The 19,127-nt window shown below is 41.0% G+C and overlaps 1 protein-coding gene across 7 annotated transcripts in view; it reads left to right on the top strand.

Annotated features, from left to right (window-relative positions):
• The window catches only part of RAI14 (retinoic acid induced 14), a 117,630-nt gene extending 105,097 nt beyond the window's left edge, over positions 1-12,533 (top strand). For 6 of the 7 annotated variants that reach the window (XM_034442418.3, XM_087888205.1, XM_087888207.1 and 3 more), the window contains 7 exons: positions 745-802; positions 1,636-1,754; positions 3,558-5,096; positions 6,204-6,353; positions 9,458-9,523; positions 11,310-11,385; positions 11,717-12,533. In XM_034442418.3, the coding sequence (XP_034298309.2) occupies positions 745-802; positions 1,636-1,754; positions 3,558-5,096; positions 6,204-6,353; positions 9,458-9,523; positions 11,310-11,385; positions 11,717-11,742 (2,034 nt within the window). In that variant the 3' untranslated portion in view covers positions 11,743-12,533. Of the gene's footprint in view, positions 1-744; positions 803-1,635; positions 1,755-3,557; positions 5,097-6,203; positions 6,354-9,457; positions 9,524-11,309; positions 11,616-11,716 lie in introns of those variants that run through there. The other variant, XM_087888202.1, reaches the window with a different exon arrangement.
• Positions 12,534-19,127: the final 6,594 nt, after the last annotated feature.

Raw genomic sequence — 19,127 nt, forward strand, 5'->3', positions numbered from 1 at the left:
CCAAGAACTCCATTGGCCACTACTTTGCTTCTAGATGTAAATTGGGGTGCTAGTTGTCATTTTTAAACCTCTAAATGTCTTAGGACCAGGATAAGGTCCAATAAAATCTAGTAGGAAGGTTATTCTTTGAGCCTCATCTCTGCAGAGTCTTAGCATCAGAGGCCATCAAGATACTGTATATTTTTTGCACTGCTGCCTCCCTCCTTTGGAACTGTGCTTCTCCCAACGTCAGATTAGCATCAATCCTGCTGAGCACCTGCTAAATCTCTAAAACATGGTTATTTTGGAAAGTTTAGGAGTGGTGGAACGCTGAATCCCCATCCTGTAGAGGTGATTGGTTATTAACTGAGAGTTGTTACTCAGCATGATGAAAAATGTGAAAGTGATTGTTGTAATAATTGTTTGCTTTGAGTCAATTTATAGTTATTTAATCTTTCCTTACGGTATCAGAATGTAAGCTGCTTAGAGACGTCTAAGACTGAAGTGGTACATAAACTTTAAATAAATAAAACCAGCAACTAAATTATAGCGAACAGTTTATGATATGCAGACATGTGTACATGTAGTCAGTCAAAAACATCTGCCACTTCAGCAATTATTGCTGAAAGATGGTTTTAAAGTTATGGTTGTTTATTTCAAGTGGAGCATTCCACTTGAAAGATATTTGAGCTTATTAATGAGTAGTTCAGTGGGACTTGATTCTTGTTTTTAATCCAATCATGGTTTATATTTGTCTATCTACAGGAAGACACCAGTGCTATTCACTCTGATGGCAAAGATGGGTTAAGTGAGAGCACTGCAGGTAAGGTGGAAGGAAAGGTGTGAGGATGATTTTTTTCCCATTTCTTTCTATTGTTAAAGTTTCCTTCTAAAAACCGAACTCTTAATATTGTTACTGTACATCATGTGCTATGGCCATGGTAGAATTAAAGTTTGCTGTTTCTCTGCAAGTAGATACTGTTTGTGTTGACTCCTTTCGTCATGACAACTCTATGGAAGGGATTCCATTATTTCCCCCTAGGCTTTATTGCTTTAAGTTGGTTTGGTTCTTGGACTCTCCCCTGTTTGGATTCCTAAATGTCACTGATTGCGCCCTCCCAACCAAGGACCGTTAAACAATTGAGTTTGTAGAAGAAATAGTAGAATAGTAGTCCTGGAATCAAAATACTAAAGCTAAAATTGTTTTGAATTTTAATTTATATCATTTAGTTTAAGTTAAAATTAAGCAAACTAAATGCCATTAATATGATCACTCCCTGTGCATTCATAATTTGCTCTTGTCATAATTTTATGTTATAATTTGGCACTAAATCTAAATTCCAATCTAGCACGCCCTCTCTTAGCTTAGCTGCAAATCCACCAACAACCTGTTGTTTTACCTGAGTTTACTTTTCTAGAATTTTTTGGTAGTGATAAGTGTTCATAGATTTCCAGATTCACATAGTTCATTAAAATACTTTCCAGAAGCTCTAGCTGCCAAACTTTTATAAGTCAGATTTTCATGAGGCTTTGCCAAATCTGGCTAGCTAGTAAAAGATAATTTGCTAAGTAGAAGTTATAGAATTGTAGCCACATTGAATATTCAAATCATAAATGTGATTTTTTTTCTTGTTCTTTCCCTTTTCTTTTTTAAAGGTGCTAATAGTCTATTGGATGTGAGTTCAGAAACAGAACAGCAAGATATGCTCCTGATGTTGCAAGGAAAAGTTGCTTCTTTAACATTACAAAATAAGAAATTGCAAGAAAAACTTCAGGTATGTGTTCAGGAATAGCTTCTAGCACAAAACAGCACTGGTATCTTTTAACAAAGGATGTCAGTGCTGCAATGAAAAAATATTAAACTGAAATCTGAAGGATACAAAATGAGTTTGTGCAGCTGATTCAAGAAATTATATGGGATTGGAAATTTCTGCTCCATCAATTGGTCCATACACCAAATGGAAGCAGTGGTGGGTTTCACTTATTTCTACCACCGGTTTGCCCCGCCCACGCACGCTCACTTCACACATGCATACACCTTCCGTGCATGCGCCCAGCCTTCCGTGCATGTACTTTGCTCATGCACACGCCTTCTGTGCATGCGCCCGGCCTCAAAAACATGGCTAAATAGGATAGCATAGCGCCGGAGCAGGTAGGCAGGCCTACCCGCAATCTCCGCTACCGGTTTGCACAAACTGGTACGAACCGGCTGAATACCACCTCTGAATGGAAGCCAAATCAGAGTTCTTCTAGTAAAGCCCCCACTTTCTCACTGAAAAATAACCCACAATTATGGCTTGTTTGTGTATATGATTCATGTCAGCCTTTTCTTTCTGAAAAGCAGAAGGTAGCTTGGATGACAATCTGCCTTCATATTGCCCTTCCAACAACAAAAAGCTGAGAGAGAGACTGTTTGGCTCAAAAATCATCCAGTGAGCTTCCTTGGGCTTGGGCTTGAACTTGAATCTCTCCAGTCCATATTGACACCGTTACTACTACCCATGCTGGCACAACTCTGCCGTTCTCTGTGCAACTGCAAGTGGAGAGCAAAAGGGTGCTTACTTGTTCCTACAGAGAGGAAGCATTTTTCTCCATGAAGCAAGTAGCTTGAAAATCATCATTTTCTGTCCTGCCCTGCAAAGAGAAAAGCATTTTACTCTATTAGACCAAGCAGGAGCAACATCTCTTCCCCTTTAGAAACATGGAGATAAGTACTCCATGCAAGATCCAGTGGGAGAAACTTATTCCTCTGCTTTGGCATCTACACATTTTTTTTCTTTCTATGCACTAGCACAGGGGTCAGCAACTTGCGGCTCTGGAGCCATATGTGGCTCTTTCATTCCTCTGCTTCAGCTCCCTGTCACCAGTCAGCACCACAATTTTGAAAGGAGCTTCCAGTTGTGGGGGAGGAGGGAAGCAGGGCATGCCAGGAGGAGACTCTATGGCAAGGGGCGAGTTTTCAGGTCAGCCCACAATTGATAGGATTAAGACTAGTAAAGGAAGAAGGACACCACGCTAGGAGGAGACTCTATGGTGGAGGAACCGGACTTCCGGTCAGCTCCAGAATTGAACAGGGGGCTTTTGGCTCTTTGTGGCTCTTTGAGTATTTAAGGTTGCCAACCCCTGCACTAGCAGATATGTTGCTTCTCTCTACTCCTTCATGGAGAAACACAGGGCGGATATATGTGTTTTTGGGTCTTGGGGTGTGTTACTAAAAAGCCCACCATGACATCACCTGGAACACATTCAGATTCCCATCCCCTCTTCTGTGTCCTCATGTTTGTGGTTTTGCAGTCAGTATTATTATCTTCAGTATTCTGAAATCAGAAATACAATCCAGACTGCATTGGAAATGGGAATTCTTGGGACCAGCCCACACCACAACAATCATCCTTCTGGCAGAAGCGGAGGGGTGGAGGGAGAGGTTTGCTGGTTGAATGGAAATCAAATGTTGACCCAGTAATGATCAAAGAGGGGAGAAAAATGTAGTTCCTTGTCTTCTTGATGGGGAAGGAATTCTTGGATTACATTGGAATTAGACATAATTGTTAAAATACTGCCCTCTGCTGTCTCTGCAGGCAAGAACCTTCAAAACAGAAGATACAGACACTACAATGGAGTCTTCTTGTTCCACCCACGCAGAATTTGGTGCTTTGACGAATAGGCTGAGTGAAGGCTCAACAGCAGCAGCTGAGGAGATAAGCACATCTTCTCTGATTTTGGCACAGGCTCTGGAAGAGGCAAGCCTTAATGAATTAAAAATTAAACAGTTACAAGAAAGCTTACAAGAAGTACAGAAGAGACTGGATAGTTCAGAAGCAAAGAGGTTGCACTTGGAATCACAGCTTCAGTCTAGTGTGCTGGAAGAGGGTCCTTTGTTAAACAGCTCAGAAATTTCAGAGAATGGCAATGACCTCAGTCAGAAACTCAAAGAAACTCAACTCAAATATGAAGAAGCAGTGAAGGAGATGCTGCATGTCCAGAGACAAATGAAACCGGACCTGGTAACTTCAGAAAGCAAAGAGCCTGACCTGCAGGAGGTCAAAACAACCTGTGAAGAAGTTGAGCTGCTGAAGGAGAAGCTGAAGAAAGCTCAAGAAGATGATGAAATGCTGAAAGTGAAGGTGAAGGAACTAGAAATAAAGCTGGAAGAGAGGGAGAGAAATGCAGCTGGTATAATGTCTGTGGAGGAATGTGAGGAGATGAAAAAGTCTTATTGTTCAGTTATTGAAAATATCAACCAGGAGAAAGTGTTGCTAATTGAGAAATATAAGGAAGGACAGGAAAAAATCAAAAAGCTTCAAGACAGACTGAAGGCTCAGATGGAATTAGGGCAGAGTGATGAAGCTGAAGAGGTGAAGGATGCAAAGAACCAAATGATAAACGAACTCAACAGGCAGGTTAGTGAACTTTCTCAAATGTACAAAGAAGCCCAGGCAGAACTTGAAGATTGCAGGAAGAAAAGCACTCCAGAAGATCTGAGTTCAGGATACATACCTCTGGAGGAATACGAGAAGCTAATGGAGGCCACCGTCTCACAGAGAGAGCAAGCTGAACATGCTTTGTTGGAAATGAAGACACAGTACACAAACGTGTTAAGTGAAATGACACAACTCCAAAACTTGGTTGGCACTCAAAAGAAGAATTCTGTCTCCCTCACAGAACATCTTCAAGTAGTTACTGCTCTCCAGGCCTCAATGAAGGAAATGGAAGAAGAAATAAATGCGCTCAAAGAGCAGATTCTTCATAAAGAGAGTGAAGTGCAACGTCTGCAGAAGGAGTTGTTAGAAGAAGAAGCTGCAGTGTGTGAAGCCATGGTGCCTAGAGTATTGTATGAAGAGCTTCGGACTTCTTCAGAAAATGAAGTCAACTCCTTGTCATCCAAACTGAAGGATCTGTTGAAAGAAAAGGATACTTTGTCTGCCGATCTTGCACGGTTGAGGAAGGAGATCTCCCAAGTGAAAGGGGAGAAGGAGAACCTCCAAGCTCTTCTCCAAGCCAAGGAAGAAGAAATCAAAGGGCTACTTCATCAGTATCATAAGTCTCAAGACGAACTCCTCAAAATGAAAAAAGCTTCTGAGAGTGCCTTAAAAATGGATGAAGACAAAGATAAAAAGGTTATTTATTTTATTTTTATTTTATTCATTTGTCGAACACATGTAAGATAACAGATAAAAGTATAAACATGATTATGAATACAGGATAAGAATACAAATAAATGGGGACAATAGGACAGGGATGTTAGGCACGTTGGTGCGCTTATGCACGCCCCTTACAGACCTCTTAGGAATGGGGTGAGGTCAACAGTAGACAGTCTAAGGTTAAAGTTTTGGGGGTTTGGGGAAGAAACCATAGAGTCAGGTAGTGCATTCCAGGCATTGACCACTCTGTTGCTGAAGTCATATTTTCTGCAATCAAGTTTTGAGCGGTTTACCTTGAGTTTGTATCTATTGTGTGCTCGTGTATTATTGCAGTTGAAGCTGAAGTAGTCATTGACAGCAGATAATTGTAGCAGATAATTTTGGTACTGCGCCTAGGTCAGACCGAAGGCGGCGTAGTTCTAAGTTATTAGTTGTTCTGATATCCATATCAGCATTGGCTGGGTTTCCCATGGTCCAAATGCCCCCTTCCCTCCTAAGCATGTTCACCCACTGATTACTTGAAAGATGTTACTGTGCTAGGTTCTTTGTGGTCATTGCAGAATCCTGGCCTAGGCTCAATTCCTTTGGCTTTTTTATCTGTTTCCAATAACAGAATCATGATGTAAATGCAGAAATGGTTTCCTATGTTCCAAGATGGTTTTTGTACACTATCGCTTGCATGAACTTATTTCAGGGAGTTTGAAGAAATAAACCCTCATCCCGGTGTGTATTTGTGCAGAAAGATCAGGCTGTAAAAGGTTAATCAGTGCAACCACCATAAGTACATGCCAGTTGCCAAGCACCCAATTTTTTTATCATGTGAGGTAGGAGGATGCTGTGATGTTTGTAAGGATGAAGACCAGTTGTCAATTTTTTCAATGCTGCTGTAATTTCAGACAGCCATTAAACAAGTGGTTGTGAGTGGAGGGCTTCCTTTGCAGTATGATTAACAATACCATCTGAATCAAGGTGATGGTGATGACGAAGGCTGTTTCCCCACCTTTAAAGCAGAACTCACCATTGCCAGAACTTTGATGTACTCAGGAATAATGAAGGTTTTTTTTCCCTTTTATCCTTTTATAGATAACAGACATGTCTAAGGAAGTTACCAAGTTAAAGGAAGCATTGAACAGTCTTTCTCAGCTGTCTTACTCAACTGGGACACCTAAACGACAAAGTCAGCAGCTGGAGCTGTTACAACAGCAAGTGAAGCAGTTACAGAACCAACTGGCTGTAAGTTGATAACTTCCTTATGTACAATTGCTTATTTTTGTAGTTGGAGACCAGGATTCTCCTTGGGATGAAACTGTATACAAGTACCCCTTGATTTTTGATTGTACAGGTAGAGTCCTTGACTTATGACAAGGGGTGAAATGCTCCTGGTTTAGACCGGATCGCCTGATCTGGTAGCGATGGCGGCGGGTGGTTCAGAGAACCGGTAGCAAAAATCCCTGCCGCTCCCCCCCCCCACTCCCCGCGCCCAGCTGAGCCACACGATCATCAGAGGCTTTTTTTTTTTTTACTTTTAAAAGCATTTTTTCTACAACCTCTTCTGATGAAAAAATGCTTTTAAAAGTAAAAAAAAAAGGCTCTGATGATCGTGCAGCTCAGCTGGGATCGTCAGAGGCTTTTCAAAGCATTTTTTTCTGCAACCTCTTGGCCGAAGAGGTGGTAAAAAAAAAGGCTTTGAAAAATCTCTTGACGATCCCAGCTGAGTTGCCTGATCGCCAGAGGCTTTTCAAACCATTAGAAAAAATGCTTTGAAAAGTTTTTTTTTAAAAAAAAGAAGTTGGCCACGCCCACCCAGTCACATTAACCCCCCCCCACCAAGCCACGCCCACAGAACCAGTAGTAACACATTTTACATTTCACCCCTGCTTGCAAAGGTCATTGTGAAAAACAAGCCATGTCACTTTTTTTCATTGCCATTGTAACTTTGAACGGTCACTAAATGAACTGCTGTAAGTCGAGGACTACCTGCAAAATTGAGTCTGGAATTACAGTTGTAAGCTGTGCCAGTTGTTAAGTGCCAGGTCCGACTTTTCTTGCAGCAGTCATTAAATGAATCGCTGTGATTGTTCAGTGGTTGTTAAATGAACAACTTCATCATTAAGTGAATCCATTGTCTGCAATGGATTGTTTTTGCAGGAAATCAGTTTCTGGCAAAAAAAATGTCGTAAGTCACAGTCACACAACCATGGAACATTGCAGTTTGATGTAAGACTGGGCTGGTTGCCGAGTGCCCTAAATACAGTCATCTCATGGCGGGGAGCAGGGGCATCATAACTTTGAATCTGAGTTGTAAGTAGCCCTGGGGAGGTTTATCGTAACTTCGAATATTTGCTAAGCAACCAGTCATAAGTCAATGACAACTTGTATCAAAACATCCTCTGATATCGGGGACAATCTCAGTGAGCTACATAATCTTGGTTTGTCCATTGATTTTTTTTTATAATTAAAAGTGGCAGATCCTTTAGCTTCCACCATGTCAGTTCTCATTTTCTCGTCAGAAAAAGTTCTTTTAGTTCTTTCAAATCGGTGTGGGAGATTTGCCTATAGAATTATAGGATTTCTGAGATGGCAAACCAGTTGGAGCAACATAATATTAAGTCTAAGTGCACGGTGGACCAAGTTTTTGTATCTGCTGATTGTGCTTTATACCAATGCCAAGTTCTGTAAGGCAGGCATAGGAGTGCCTAGCTGTTTCCGGAACATTCTGAGGTTGAGTGGTCATCAGCTACTTTAGGATGAAGGCATTTGCCTTGATTCAGCAAAATGAGCTATCAGTATGAATGCTTTCAATTAGGAAATTGGCAGCATGGCACTAAAGAGAATCAGAACTCCCATCAAAACCCCAGAGAAGTCAGTTGCTGAGGTCAGTTAAGATATTTGGCAAAGAACCTCAGAACCTCATGAGATTTCAATATCTTTTCCTTCCTTTATGATGCCCAGAAAGAGTTCTGGGTATCCCTTGTTGTCATTGATTATATTTTCTTGAAGTATACTATTTTTTTGTCCAACAATACATTTGTGCCTGCTTTCTAAAGGAATGTGTGCTTCAGGAGAAAAATATGTGCCATTTCAGAGCCACTATAAGCAATAGCACTTAGACTTATATACTGCTTTACAGCTCTCTCTAAGTGGTTTACAGAGTCAGCCTATTGCCCCCAACAATCTGGATCCTCATTTTACCGACCTCAGAAGGATGGAAGGCTGAGTCAACCTTGAGCCTGGTGCAATTCGAACTGCCAAATTGCAGGCAGCCGGCAGTCAGCAGAAGTAGCCTGCAGTACTGCACTCTAACCACTGCGCCACCACAGCTCTTAATATTGAAAGTTGAAAGATACCTATACAGGTAGTCCTCAACATGCGACCACAATCGGGACCAGAATCTCCATTTGTAAGCAAAGTGGTTGTTAAGTGAATCGTGCCTAATTTTATTACCTTTTTTGTCAAAGTTGTTAAGTGAATCACTGCAGTTGTTCAGCAAATTCGGCTTTCCTAATTGGCTTTGTTTGATAGAAGTCAACTGGGAAGGTTGAGTTCCCTCTCCCAAGCATTTATCCTCTAATCCACGGGTGTCAAACTCAAGGCCCTCCGGGCCTGATCCAGCCCATGGGATGCTTAAATCTGGCCCACAGGGCTGGCCTGGAAATAGCAAAGGACTGGCGTGGCACCCCCGCACCCCATTTTTTGCCTGGACAACCTCCTGCAGCACTCTGCCAGCCAAAACGGGGTGCGGAGGGTCCGTGCACATCCCCTGCACCCCATTTTCAGCCTGGACAGCCTCCAGCACCCTGCCGGCCAACATGGGGCACCAAGGGGCCACATGCAGCCTTCCCCGCACCCCATTTTGGCCGGCAAAGTGCTGCAGGAGGCCATCCAGCAAAAAATGGGGTGTGGGGTCCGCGCGCAGCTCCCCTGCGCCATGTTTTGGCCAGCAGGGTTCGGCAGAAGGCCTCCGTCCCATCTCTCTCCCCTCACGGCCAGCCTGTGGAGGAGAAGTACAATGCTGATCTGGCCCGCGAAGAAATCCAGTTTGTCACCCCTGCTCTAATCTAGAAAACCACTATTTTCTATTTTGCTCACAGAAGTCTGGGATTCTTTCCTTAGGATAGAATACGGAATATCTGGGATAAAAGCTGGGAATATCTGGGATGGGCAGACACAACTATGCCCTTGCATTGCTATCCTCAGTGTACATGTGGCAGATTATGGCTTGTGTGAATTAGGATCACTTTCTGTTTTACATTATCTTATTAGAAAACTGCATCAACGTTCCATTAGAATCCTAGTGCATGCTTGTTCATTTGTTGATTGATCATCTTTCTTTTCAGGAAACAAAGAAGCAACATCAGGAGATAGTTTCTGTTTACAGAACACACCTGCTTTATGCTGTGCAGGTGAGACACTCTTTCCTTCAGTTCTCCTGTCATTTCTTTCAAGGCCATCAGTTGTTTAAAGAAAACAGAGGATTTGTATTTGTAGAGTTGTTGGTGCTCTGTGAGTTTGGTTGGTTTTCTTTTTGCAGACATTTCGTTACCCAACTATTTATTTTTAATTTTTTTTTTAATTTTTTATTTTATATCCGATTTATATACCGCCCTTCTCCCTGAGGACTCAGGGCGGTGTACAGCCAAATAAAAACATAAACTACAAACATTAAAATACTATTAAAAAGATATATATAAATTTGGCCCCGTAATTAAAAACAATAACAAACCAATTAAAAACATTTTAAAGAGTTAAGCCAGCCTGGCTTGCTGAAAAAAGGTTTTAAGGGCACAGCAGAAAGCACTGAGGTCTTGGATTCTCCTTATCTCTGGGGGCAGCTGGTTCCAGAGGGTAGGTGCCCCCACATAGAAGGCCCTCCCCCTGGGGGTCACCAGCCTACATTGTTTGGCTGATGGCACCCCGAGGAGGCCCTCTCTGTGGGAGCGCACAGGTCGATGGGAGGCCGTCGGTAACAGAGGCGGTCTTGAAGATATCTAGGTCCTATGCCATGGAGCGCTTTAAAGGTGATAACTAGGTAACATATTCAGTTTATGTAGGTAAACTTCCATCAGGGTACAGTTATTCTTTCTACATGAATGCCTACAACAGCAAGCCCTGCAGCCCTGTTGCACTGAAGGTGTTACCTAGTTGGGTAGTGAAGCATCTGCCAAGAAAACAACCAAGCTCACCGAGCACCCAGGACTCCACAGTTCAACCCTGAGTTACAAATATTCTCTAATGTCGATTATATTTGCGTACTATTGTTAACAATGGATGGTACAGGAAATGGAAATCAGTCAGAATGGAGCTGGAAGGTCTTGGAGTAGACCTTGGAGGTCTTCTAGTCCAACCTCCTGCTCAAGCAGGAGACCCTGTACTATTTCAGATAGGTATTCTTTTGTTAAAAACCTCCAGTGATGAAGCACCCACAACATCTGAAGGCAAAGCTATTCCACTGATTAATTGTTCTCACTGTTAGGAGGTTTCTTCTTAATTCCAGGTTGCTTCTCTCCTTGATTAGTTTTCATCCATTGCATCTTGTCTTTTGGTGTTTTGGAAAATACGTTGATCCCCTCTTCTTTGTGGCAGCCCCTCAAATACTGGAATTCTAGTGTCATGTCACTCCTAGTCTCTAGACTAGCCATGCCCAGTTCCTGCAACCATTCTTCATATATTTTAGTCTCCAGGCCTTTAATCATCCTAGTTGCTCTTCTCTGCATTTTTTCCAAAGTCTCAACAACTTTTTTGTAATGTAACCAAAACTGGATGCAGTATTTTCCAAGTTGGTCTTACTAAGGTTTATTAATACTAATAAATACTTCAGAAAGACATATTGCACATAGCAGTTATATGAGAATGAATGCCTCTTCTAAGTTGGTCTGGCAAAATCATTGTTAATGGGGGGTAACTGTAATTTGACTAAAGAAATATACGCAATCATTTTAACTGGAATGATTGAGTAAAGATTGCCATCTCAGCTCATGTGTTTACAAAGGAGAACATTTTGACATGCGTAACAGAGTAATAAACGTTTATAGTTTAGAGCATGATGATCATAATACCAGTACTTGTTTTATTAAAACAGTGCTGTAATGATTGTAATATTATAAGACAATAATTAAGAATTTGGTTTAGTGCCTTTGCTCAAATATTATTAATATTGTTTGCCTTTACTGTTTTTTTCCTCCTTTCTAGGGCCAGATGGATGAAGATGTCCAGAAAGTGCTGAAACAGATTTTAACAATGTGTAAAAACCCATCACAAAAAAAAGGTGAAACTGTTTTTGTGGATCCCTGATGGTGCTGCTGCTGCAGAATTTGAAACTCACCTTAGAAAGATTTCCAAAGTGCTAATTTTGCATCTTGGACATAAATGCAGAATTCTCCAGAGATTACAGTTTACTATAAATCAGGGATGATCAACCTCTGACCTTCAGTATTAGAACGTGGTTGTGTATTTTCTTTGGATTATGATGAGTTGAGGCAAACTCTCACACCATTTTGGTTATAAGCAGCTGCACCATTTGAAGTTGGAGGCAGAAATCAATTGTTCAATTCCTGGTTATTTTTAAATGGATAAAATTACCTTCTTTATATTTTTAGGCCTTCAGATGTCCAATATAACCTAGAAGCTAATCGTAAGGAAGACATCTTCACCTTGTTGAGTAAAGCCAGCTGCAGTGTTTTCTTTTTATTTATCAAGTAATTTATGGACTGCGAGAGCACCAGATTTGTCATATGTATTAAATAGGTAACATAAAATATAGCCATGTACTAAACGGGGGTGGGGAACCATAGTCCTTTTACGACTTGTGGACTGCAACACCCTGAATTCTGGAAGTTCAAATCCACAAATCATAAAAGGGCCATGGTTTCCCACCCCTGTACTAAAACAAGTAAATACTTCTGAAACAGCTAATTGCTAAAACCTCAGTTTCATTATCAGGCAGGAAATCAAACTATCTATGCAAAAAATTGCAGTTCTATTGGAAATAGAACTTAGAAGAGCGGAAAGGGTATTTCAAATTGCAAGCAAGGGATCTGATTGAATTCATGATGTTTACAGTGAGTTATCTTATCTCACAGTTCCAAACCTCACTTTTGTAAAGAAAATAAAAATCTTCTCTATGATATATTTTTACTGGCCCTCAAATTTAGAAAAGCCTTTATAATGAAATGTGTTTGCTATGTAATACTTTTTTGCAATAGACTTTAATAAGAATTTACGCGATTGCTTTCTTGGTTTTCTCCCTTAACCCCCCACCCCCACCCCACCCTGTAATAAAATTGATGGAAGTAGTCCACTCTCTCTAGAAAACTTGTGCTGAAGTAGAACTGTCCATGTATTATAGATATGTTGTTGTTTTCTTTTCCAAAATGCTGTAACAATTAAAGCAGAGAAAAACCTGTTTCCCAGAAATGTTTGTCACATTAAATGAATATGATATAGGGATGATTCTACAAATTGCAATGGTGCCTAAAAATCGTTTGGCTGCTAAATTTTAGTAAAAATGAGTAATAGTTGTAATAGATATCCAGGTTGATAATAGCAGTGTAAGTGAAGATAACCAGTAGTATTAGAGTAGTGTTTTTCAGCATTGGCAACTTTTGAAGATGTGTGGACTTCAACTTCCAGGATTTGCAAAGCTGGCTGGGGAATTCTGGGAGTTGAAGTCCACACATCTTCAAGTGGCCATGGTTGAGAAACACTATCAGAATATCATTTTGGGATAGCAAGAAGGAATATGTGATACGTTTTTATCTTCTATTTTAAGGACATGCTTATACTGTTAATTGGTTTCTGGAATCAGTTTCAAACTAGTGTGATCAAATTTCAAACTAGTGTGAGCTTGCCAAGGATGTCATTTATATGGAAGAATATCACATAAATATAGGATTCCCAGTATTCAATTGATGAATGACATAACTTGCAGAATTAAATTGATTGAACAAATTTACACATCTAGTGTAAACATGTGTTTTCATGAGCACTCGTATTTCAGAAACTGATAGTGGATACCACATTTATGAAAACTAGACTGCACGGATGAAAGTTTTTAAACAGAATTTGTAAAGTGAATAAATGCATCACTCCAGCTCTCCATGGGTTAAGCATAAATCCCCAAATCTAAACAATGTATATTTTCCCTAAAGCAAAGAACCATTTTGTGTCTTTGGTGTATGGAATGACTTAATTATAAACAACCTCACCCCTACAAAGATCCTCAGTGGCCTGTAATAAGTGGCAAGTAATTGTTCGGTGTCTCAGGGCTACCACGTTCACCATGCACTTACATAGTTCTCTCGTTTACTTTTTATTTTTCTGGTGGTGGTTGTTTTTTTTTTTTTTTTGGTTTTTTTTTTGGAACAATGAGCAGAATTTTGAACTGAATCTTTTTTATTTCTCGTTCTTTCTTCTGTCTTACTCAGAATTTGAATAATTAATTTGAGACAATATTTCTTCACACAGCACCTGTTTTAATACTTCAAGGGGGTGGGGAAATTTTGCAGCATTTACCAGCAAAACAAACAAACAAACAAATACGAGAACTCTTAACAGAGGCCAATAAACACTGCCAGGTGTAACACTTGAGGAAGCGTTTTGTAGGTTCGCCTAACATTTTTATTTTGTTACATGTATTTATTACGATTATCCTTGTGGACACATTGGGAATTGTATTCTATAGCATAGTAATAGTCCTTTGTACATTTACAGAAGTTTCCTTATCCAGCAAATAAAAAGGTTTTTTTTTGTCCATGGTTTTCATTTCTGCATCTTTTGTGTAATGCTTTATATTAATATACTTCAGAAGAACCAAAGGGAAGTTTCTTCAAGGAACACATGGAGATATTAGGAGGATCTGCAAAGGCCCTGGTCTCCTTAATCCACAACTACGCCAACACAACTGATAGGCCCCAAAAGAAGAGAATATAGAGTAGCTCAGGGTTGAACTGTGGAATCCTTGGTTGTTTTCTTGTAGACATTTCATTAGGAGCCCTGGTGGCGCAGTGGTTAGGTAAGAATGGGAATCCCAGGTCCATGATATAGACTGGAAAATTAATTTTTAAAATAATAAATTCTGAGAACATCAATAATGGAGCCCTTCTACATCACAGACAAGAAAACCACATGGATGTGTCTATGAAATAACCAAACTGACTGAAAGAATATTTGATCTTTATCTAATCAAACTAAACCCCATTTACAGTCGCTTGACTTGCCAGTATTAGTGGAGGTGTGGTTTAACTACTTTTGGTAGTTCCTTAATTAGGGTATTGTTTTCTGCTTGACTGTTTGACTCCTTAAGAGTTTCTTGCGTATACACAGGTAACAACCCCATGCTCACATGCTGACATTACTTAATTGGGTAATAGCAATAGCATTTAAACTTACATACCATTTCATAGTGCTTTACAGCCCTCTCTAAGCAGTTTACAGAGTCCTCAACCATCTTGGTCCTCATTTTACCAACCTCCACGTAGGATGGAAGGCTGAATCAACCTTGAGCTGGTCAGGATCGAACTGCTCGCTCTGTGGACGGAGTTAGCCTGCAATACTGCATTCTATCCAACTGCAGACTAGATTCTATCCTGCTTGGCTTTCTGAGGTCCTGACCTGGTATGGCTCCAATTTCTTGGCATTGCCATCCTCATTCTACAATCCATCTTTGCTTATAATTACTTAAAACAGATCTCAGAGGGTTAAATTGGAATGAATTACAGTTTCAGCTAATAAAAATATAAAACAATTTATCAAGCATTGTGATTTCCTATTTCCTTGCAATGGACTTAGATTTTTATTTATTCATAGTTTCCCAGACAAGGTACACATACGGATTTTTTTCATCTGCAGTTTTTCTTGAATATTAACTCCCTCTTAAAAAGGACTGAACCAAGTAATTCACAGATGTGACACTGTTTTGTAAGCTGCCCTGAGTCCTACGGGAGAAGGGCAGCATATAAATTACATAAATAAATAATGGGGATCAATGAAATTTCTATGGTAAAATTCAAGTCTCGGAGACAAACCAAACACCTGGTGACTTCAAGGAGAATATACTATAGTTTTTTGGGGTAACAACATTGAAGTGGTTTGACACACACATCTGTGGGGGTGGAGGTGTTTTCAACCTGACAGTCTATCCTACGGAGACCAGGAACCTATTGGTGGGAATGCTCCTTCCCAGTAGTAAACGGGTCTAATTTGGCTTAGCTTTTTATGATGAGCCAAGGTGCTGCATGTAACTAGATAACACAACTGAATTTAAGCACACAAGGATGCCTTAGTGCCATCACAACCAAGCCATAACCTCTGATGATATTTCTGAAGACCTCTGTACTGTTTCTGTACTTTTCAGCATTGGCATTGCAGGTACATCAGCATAGGGCAGTGGTGACAAACCTTTTACCAAGTGCCAAACAGGTATGTGCTTTGGGCGCACGCATGCCATCCACACTGATGTGTGGCTCCTCCCCATGCGCTGCATGTACAACTGCATCATCTGCGCATGCGTGCAGCTTTTGTGTGCGCCCCCACGCGCTGCGCACGCAACCACACCATCTGCGCATGTGCACAGCTTTCACACGCGCCCCCACTGCACTGCATGCGCAACTGCACCATCTGTGCATGTGCACAGCTTTCACACATGCACCCCGTGCACTGCCCCTGCAATCGCACTATCTGTGCATGTGCATGGTTTTCACATGCACAATGCACATGTGTGAATGCTGTCTGCACATGCGCATGCTGTGCACCAGTACTCACGTGCATGCGCAAACCTATGCACAGGAGCGCTCCAAAGACCAGCTGGGTCCCCTGAATTGCACGCATGCACACACCAGAGGCCCAAACACCAGCTGGGGCACACGCACATGCACAGCTGCAGGTGAGTTAGGTGACAGCTCACATGCCTGTAAAAATGGCTCTGTGTGCCACTTCCGGCACACGTGCCATAAATTCTCCATCACGGGCATAGTGTCTATTTAAATTTTACTACCTGTGAAATTTGACTTAACTTTGGCTTGGTCTTTTTGAAGACTTGGTGAAGCTCCATTTAACTGGGTTTTTTTTTAAAGCATGGCTTAGACACACTCTGATTAATCTGTTGTCACTGTATTGTATATGTAATTACATAGTACAGCATGACTCTTACAGCTGCAAAATGCTCTAAAAATAAAGAAGCAGGTGGGGCAGTTTGCTCTGCCTGAAGCCTAAAGGCCTGCCAAGATAGTAACAGAAGAAATTGCACCCGGTTGTCTATAAAGAAGCATAGCATTTATTCTGCAATGAAGATTCAATACGCTGTTGACCCAAATGGTAATATTGATCAATTGCAAAAGAAGGAGACATGACCTTTTCTTCCTGAAGGCAAAGGTAGAAGCAAAACTCATTCTGTCAACTTTGACAAGTTGCCTTTAGTAACATGGAAGCTAATAATTCATTCAGCAGATCATTCCAATTTTGAAGGATCTAATTTTTCACAGTAGCCATACTACTACTACTACTAATAATAATAATTTTATTTCTATACCGCCCTTCTCCCGAAGGACTCAGGGCGGTGTACAGCCTATTTAAAAACACAAGACAAAACAGCAATTAAAATTTAAAATAATTAAATAAATTTGGCTCAAATTTAAAACCCCAGAAAATTTAAATACCCCAATTTAAAACTATTATGTTGATAGCCCGGCCTGGCGGAACAACAGGGTCTTCAGTGCACAGCGAAACACCCGGAGGTCGGAGATCTTACATATTTCCGGGGGCAGTTCGTTCCACAGGGCTGGGGCTCCCACAGAGAAGGCCCTCCTTCTGGGTGTCGCCAGCCGACATAACTTGGCCGATGGCACCCGGAGGAGACCCTCTCTGTGGGAGCAAACTGGTCGGTGGGAGGCTATTGGTGGCAGAAGACGGTCTCGGAGGTACCCGGGTCCTATGCCATGGAGCGCAAGTTTGGGGAACTTTTACACTTGGTTTTTCATTCTTCAAAAACATATCACGGATGGGGGCGGAATTGGGGTCATATATTACTTTGGTACAAAAGCCAACTATTGAATGCAAAGAATCAATGTGCAGATGAAAGAATGGTTTTTCTTAAAGCCAGTGCCCTCCAGATCAGTGTTTCTCAACCTGGCTGACTGGGATATTCTTGAAATTGAAGTCCACGCGTCTTCAAGTTGCCAAGGTTGAGTAACACTGTGCCAGATGTTTTGGTTTTGCCCTTCCCAGAATCTACTGTATACATGAAAAACGCTGAAATGGGATAGCTGGAATCCTGAGTTGTTCTCAGCTTTTAAGGCACTCAGATGGCCACCCTCCAAATTTCTGCCTAATCCATGTTAGAGGATTACATAGACCTGGGACTTGGAGATGGGCTGTGTATACTTAATTAGTACGAGGAGGGGAATAAAGATGCAGCATTTTTGTCTTGGATATAGGAGTTATTTGGTTGGAGCTCTGCTTGTGGTTGAAAAGGAGGAACTGCAGGAAGAGTGTTGTTGTCACCAGGGCAGTAAGAACAACGCTTGTGACCATGGCTACTGGACTGCTTGGGGTGTGGCCTTTGCTTGATCAAAAGTGATCCACCTGGGTTTCTGAAGCATGGAAGGCTGGATGCCTTTTCCTAAGATTTAAACCTGAGGTGAATGTGCCCGGCAACAGGGCTGATTCCTGAAAGGCGGACACCTGTTCCTGGACAAAAAGTTAAGGTAAGATGTGGTCCTGTGTAAGCCACATATTATATTATAAAACCCAAATCTAGTATTGCTTCAATCCTTCAAAGTTGATAAGGGTTTTTGTTTGTTTGTTTTTTTAACAGAGTTGGAAGGGACCTTGCAGGTCATCTAATCCAACCCCCTGCCCAAGCAGGTGACCCTACATACAGGTAGACCTCAATTTACAACAATTGAGCCCCAAATTTCTGTTGCTAAATGAGACCATTGTTAAGTGAGTTTTGGCCCATTTTACAACTTTTCTTGCCACAGTTGTTAAGTGAATCACTGTATAGTTAAGTTAGTAACACATAATTGTCAAGTACATCTGGCTTCCCCATTGATTTCACCACATCAATGGCTTGATAATGTATGATGACCCCATGTCAGCCATTTTTTTTTTCTTCAGCAGGTAACATGTAAATAACCCTGATTTCCTTTAGACTTAGAGGGCTACTGTAAGTGTAGCTATGACAAATGTTATAGTTAAATGAATTTAAAGTTAAATAAATAATAAATACATAAAGTTAATAAATGTTATAGTTCCAAAGCACCTGAGGCCAGGACAAGAAGTAATGAATGAAGCTAATCAAAGAGGCATCCAACTTAAAGAGAAATTTCTTATCATTGAAAACAATCAGTGGAACAGTTTGCTTCCAGAGGTTGTGGTGCTCAATCCCTGGGGTTTTTAGAAGGAAATTCAATGGTGAAAAAAAGAAAGGTTCTAGATTTAGACAAGAAAAATCAAAATGCACAGGTACAGTATATGTGGTTCCTTGCTCAACAGTAGTAACAATGAGAGGGATCTCACCTTGGACAACCATTTAACTATGAGCCAACCGTGTGCAGCAGCTGCCAAAGAAGCCAACACAGTTCTGGGCTGCATAAACAGAGGGATAGAATCAAGATCACCTGAACTGTTAATACCACTGTATAATGCCTTGGTAAGGCCACACTTGGAATACTGCATCCAGTTTTGGTCGCCACGATGTAAAAAAGATGTTGAGACTCTAAAAAGAGTGCAGAGAAGAGCAACCAAGATGATTAGGGGACTGGAGGCTAAAACGTATGAAGAACAGTTGCTGGAACTGGGTATGTCTAGTTTAATAAAAAGAAGGACTAGGGGAGACATGATAGCAATGTTCTAATATCTCAGGGGTTGCCACAAAGAAGAGGGAGTCAAACTATTCTCCAAAGCACCTGAGGGCAGGACAAGAAGCAATGGGTGACTAATCAAGGAGACAAGCAATTTAGAACTAAGGAGAAATTAATCAAATAATTAATCATTAATTATGCAGACAAGCAT

Source organism: Pantherophis guttatus, chromosome 2 (assembly GCF_059756535.1).
Source record: "Pantherophis guttatus breed Tessera chromosome 2, ASM5975653v1, whole genome shotgun sequence".
In the NCBI taxonomy this organism is placed as follows: domain Eukaryota; kingdom Metazoa; phylum Chordata; class Lepidosauria; order Squamata; family Colubridae; genus Pantherophis; species Pantherophis guttatus.